The sequence below is a fragment of the Hylobates moloch genome, unplaced genomic scaffold (genome assembly GCF_009828535.3).
Source record: "Hylobates moloch isolate HMO894 unplaced genomic scaffold, HMol_V3 SCAFFOLD_6, whole genome shotgun sequence".
Classification (NCBI taxonomy): domain Eukaryota; kingdom Metazoa; phylum Chordata; class Mammalia; order Primates; family Hylobatidae; genus Hylobates; species Hylobates moloch.
In genome coordinates this window covers 69,334,651-69,339,109 of record NW_026652281.1, presented here as the reverse complement: position 1 = coordinate 69,339,109, position 4,459 = coordinate 69,334,651, and the positions used below count along the sequence as shown (strand labels likewise).

Below are 4,459 nucleotides of genomic sequence, written 5' to 3'. Positions count from 1 at the left end.
GGGATGGCCCAAGCACACCAGGGCTGCCTCTAGAAGCCACATTTCTTGGACTTGAGATTTGAACCTTGTCAGGAACAAAGCAATTAACTGAGTTCCCCGTAAGTTGGCTGGACAAATGAAGTGAGGTGGAAAATTGAGGTAATTTTCTGGACCAGTCAGACTAGAAACAAAAAATAAATGTAAAAGCAACCCAGCTTCAACTTTCTGGATCTTTCAGTAAAATAATTTCAGCCCACATGATCTGGAGAATTGCCAAATGATTTGTTGTATTGTGGACACAGTCTTAGGGAATCCCTTTTGCCCCCCTAAACCGGACACCTCTACCTTCAATGCACTTTTATAAGAAGTGCTTCCTGGTTTCCCCATTTTTTTTTCCATACTCCATGTAGAGGAGAGAATCATTCCTACTTTTTCTTCCCCAAGCAATGCTTGCACATGGTCACAGCTGGAAGCCGTAACAAGCAGGATGGAAGAAATCACATCCTATTCACAGCTAATAGGTGAACCTGCAAATTAATTAACTTGTGGAAATGCACAAAACAAGTCGTTAAGGAGCCAGGTAACGTTTGTGGATGAGCTGCGTGCAGGTGGGCTGGCCATAGCCATGACCCAATTCCTCACACGCGTCTGGGCAGTCCAGAGGGTGGGGTAAGGGGCAGGGAAAAGGGCAGTCGGGAACTTTTTTTCCTCGGCAGCCCATCTGCTGAGGTCACAGACAAGCCACACTCCAGCTGCTCTGCCATCTCGGCCTTGTGGGTGGTCTCTCATACACTCGACCAGCCACACAACACAGCCCACCCCCTGCTTATGGCCTCTGCCAGAGTATTTATTAGGAACCGTGCCTTCCTGGAAGACTGAATAGCTAGACTTCATAATTAAAGACTTCATTAGTTACTTGTTGCGAATTTCCATGGCCAATGGGACTCACGGCTGCATTATTTATGGCATTGGAAGGCTTCCCATCCATCAATCTCAGATCTCCTCTTTTGCCAGGTGCCCACCACACACCCCCCTCCCCACAAGTCTGCCAGCAGGATGGGAGGTAGTCAGTGCCACGGTTAACAGGAAAAAAACTCCCAGGGTCTCCACACTGGTCTGCATGAATTCATAGTGAGGCCAAAACTAGGCTGGGAAATGGAGCAAATCTGATGCCCATTTATCATCTTTTAATTGTCTTCTCTTCTTGCTCATCTCATAAGGGGACATTTCAGCAGATGAGGCTGAACTTGCTCCATGGCCTGTCTTTCAAGGTTGTCACTCTAGGGATTATTTTAGAAGCTCTTTGGGGCAGAGAAATGGAGGCCCTTAGAGAAAAGGAGCTAAGAAATGCGTTCAGAGCTGCCAAGGAAGCTGGCAGAATACGATTATGAGATCAGTACATTTTTCCTCGAAAGAGTCATTGTGTGGCCTAGTTTGAGAAAAAGCTTTCTTTTCTAATTCCTACTGCATGAGAGAAGTCATAATATCAACACAGCTGATACTTGATTACTACCTAATTTCAGGGACTATTCTAAGCTCTTTACCCACATTCTCTCATTTACTCCTTATGCAGTAGCTCTACACCACAATCTGCTCTCCTCTTCCAAGAGTTGTAGCTGGAACATGGCTGTCCAGCCTGGGACTGCATTCTTCAGTCACCCTGGAAGCCAGGTGAGATCATGTGACCACACTTTCACCAGTGGAAGCTGAGCAAGGGCCTGCCAATCTCCAGCCAGAGTATTTAGGGAGCAGGCTGCCTCTTTGATGCTCCTTCCTCCTTTCCTGTTAGCTGAGCTGGTGGAACACGGAGTGGTCTTAAAACACAAGTTGGGGAGTTTGAAGAAGGCCTTTGCAGCATGGCCGCCGGCACTACAGCTGCCTTAGCGTTTTTGAGTCAGGAAAGCCGAACGCGGGCCGGGAGTGTAGGGGGCCTACGGGTCTCGGCCCCGGTCACTATGGACAGTTTTTTCTTCGGCTGTGAGCTCTCCGGCCACACCCGCTCCTTCACCTTTAAGGTAGAGGAAGAGGATGATGCGGAGCACGTGCTGGCACTAACCATGCCCTGCCTCACCGAGGGAGCCAAAGACGAGTGTAATGTGGTAGAAGTTGTCGCCCGGAACCATGACCATCAGGAGATCGCAGTCCCTGTGGCCAACCTCAAGCTGTCCTGCCAACCCATGCTCAGTCTGGATGACTTCCAGCTCCAACCACCTGTAACCTTCCGCCTGAAGTCGGGCTCTGGCCCTGTGCGGATCACTGGGCGGCACCAGATTGTTACGATGAGCAATGATGTTTCTGAGGAGGAGAGCGAGGAAGAGGAAGAGGACAGTGATGAGGAAGAAACTGAGCTGTGCCCCATCCTTCCTGCCAAAAAGCAGGGGGGCAGGCCCTAGCCCTCCTTGGTCAGCTCCATGCGCCATGCACCGCCATGCACCCTGTTCCCCTACAAGTTTCAACAATTGTAAATGTTTCTTCCTTGAAGAGGAGAGCTTGGGTGGGGGTTGGGTGGGAGGGACTTGGGTCTTTGGTGCTAGGAGAGGGCCTGTGCTCCACACAGCCCTGGTTTTCTGAACTTGCACCATGCCCGGAGCCTCTCTTCCCACCTGCCTGTGAGGATTGGAGGTTAGTGCCTGAAGCTCAGAACTACACATTTTTAATAGTTTTTACATTTTTGGATAAAGGTTGAAATAAAGTGGTGTGGAGTTTTTGCAAAAAAAAAAAAACAAAAAAAAAAACACAAGTTGGACAGGCTTCGTGGCTCATGCTTGTAATCCCAGCACTTTGGGAGGTCAAGGTGGGCAGAAAATGAGGTCAGGAGTTTGAGACCAGCCTCACCAACACAGTGAAACCCCGTCTCTACTAAAAATACAAAAATTAGCTGGGTGTGGTGGTAGGTGCCTGTAATCCCAGCTACTCGGGAGGCTGAGGCAGAAGCATTGCTTGAACCCGGGAGGCAGAGGTTGCAGTGAGCAGAGATCACGCCACTGTACTCCAGCCTGGGCAACAGAGCTAGACTCCATCTCAAAAACAAACAAACAAACAAAAAACACAAGTTGTTTATCAGAGTTGGTGTCCAAGCCACTCACCATTCCAGAGCATCCATCCTGGGTGGTTTTGTGACAGAAATAAACTGCTTGCTCCTTAGCTTGCTACATGTTAGGGCTCTTTATTAGAAAGCTTATGTTACTACTATAGCGTACTTTGCAACAACCCTCCAATGTAAGTTTATTTATTTTAACATTTTTTAGAGACAGGGTCTTGCTCTCTCATCCAGGCTGAAGTGTTGTCACACCATCATAGCTCACTGTAGCCTCAAACTCCTAGGCTTAAGCCATCCTCCCGCCTCAGCCTCCTAAAGCACTGGGATTGCAAGCATGAGCCATTAAGCCTGGCCTTTAAACAACACAAACAAACAAAAAACAACCCATTTTACTGCATTTACAAAACTGCAACTCAGAGAAATTAGGTACTTGGTTTAAATTCATCAGTTACAATGAGCAGCACTGGGGTTCAAATCTAGGTTTCTGGAACAATCTATGATGATAGGGGGCAGAGTGGTAGTTCCCTGGGGGAGAGTGGATTGACTGGCAGGGTGCACCAGGGAACTTTTTTTGTTTTTTTAAGAGCAAGGTGCTTGGATTAGTAATTATGTTTAACATTTAAAGACACATGCACATGTATGTTTATTGCGGCACTATTCACAATAGCAAAGACTTGGAACCAACCCAAATGTCCAATGATAGACTGGATTAAGAAAATGTGGCACATATACACCATGGAATACTATGCAGCCATAAAAATGATGAGTTCATGTCCTTTGTAGGGACATGGATGAAACTGGAAAACATCATTCTCAGTAAACTATCGCAAGGACAAAAAACCAAACACCGCATGTTCTCACTCATAGGTGGGAATTGAACAATGAGAACTCATAGACACAGGAAGGGGAACATCACACTCCGGGGACTGTTGTGGGGTGGGGGGACGGGGGAGGGACAGCATTAGGAGATATACCTAATGCTAAATGATGAGTTAATAGGTGCAGCAAACCAACATGGCACATGGATACATATGTAACAAACCTGCACATTGTGCACATGTACCCTAAAACCTAAAGTATAATAATAAAATAAAAAAACAAAAAAAAACAAAAAAAAATAAATAAAAGTTTTTAACTAAAACTTTTAGTTATTATAAAAAAAACATTTGGACAACATTTTATCATTAAACAAGGCACTTGCATACAGATAACTCATTTAAGCCTCACAAGTACTCTCAGGAATAGGTATTATTATTCTCCTTGTACAGATGAGATTGAGGTGTGGACAAGTGAGAGATCTTTAACACAGTTAATAAGAAGTGGCTCTAGGATTTCAACATGGAGTTTTTACTCTATATCCTGTACCCATTCTATTATACAAGTGCTGAAGAAACTCTCCCAGGTACAAATTCCAAAAACCAACTTATTCTAGCTTAAGCA

At 45.9% G+C, this 4,459-nt stretch overlaps 1 protein-coding gene across 1 annotated transcript; it reads left to right on the top strand.

Moving 5' to 3' along the window:
• Positions 1 to 1,835: 1,835 nt before the first annotated feature.
• On the top strand, positions 1,836 to 2,466 carry LOC116471074 (nucleoplasmin-3). The gene has a single exon (XM_032156988.2). The coding sequence runs from the start codon at positions 1,836 to 1,838 to the stop codon at positions 2,370 to 2,372; it is 537 nt and encodes a 178-aa protein (XP_032012879.1). The 3' UTR covers positions 2,373 to 2,466.
• The last annotated feature ends 1,993 nt before the right edge of the window (positions 2,467 to 4,459 follow it).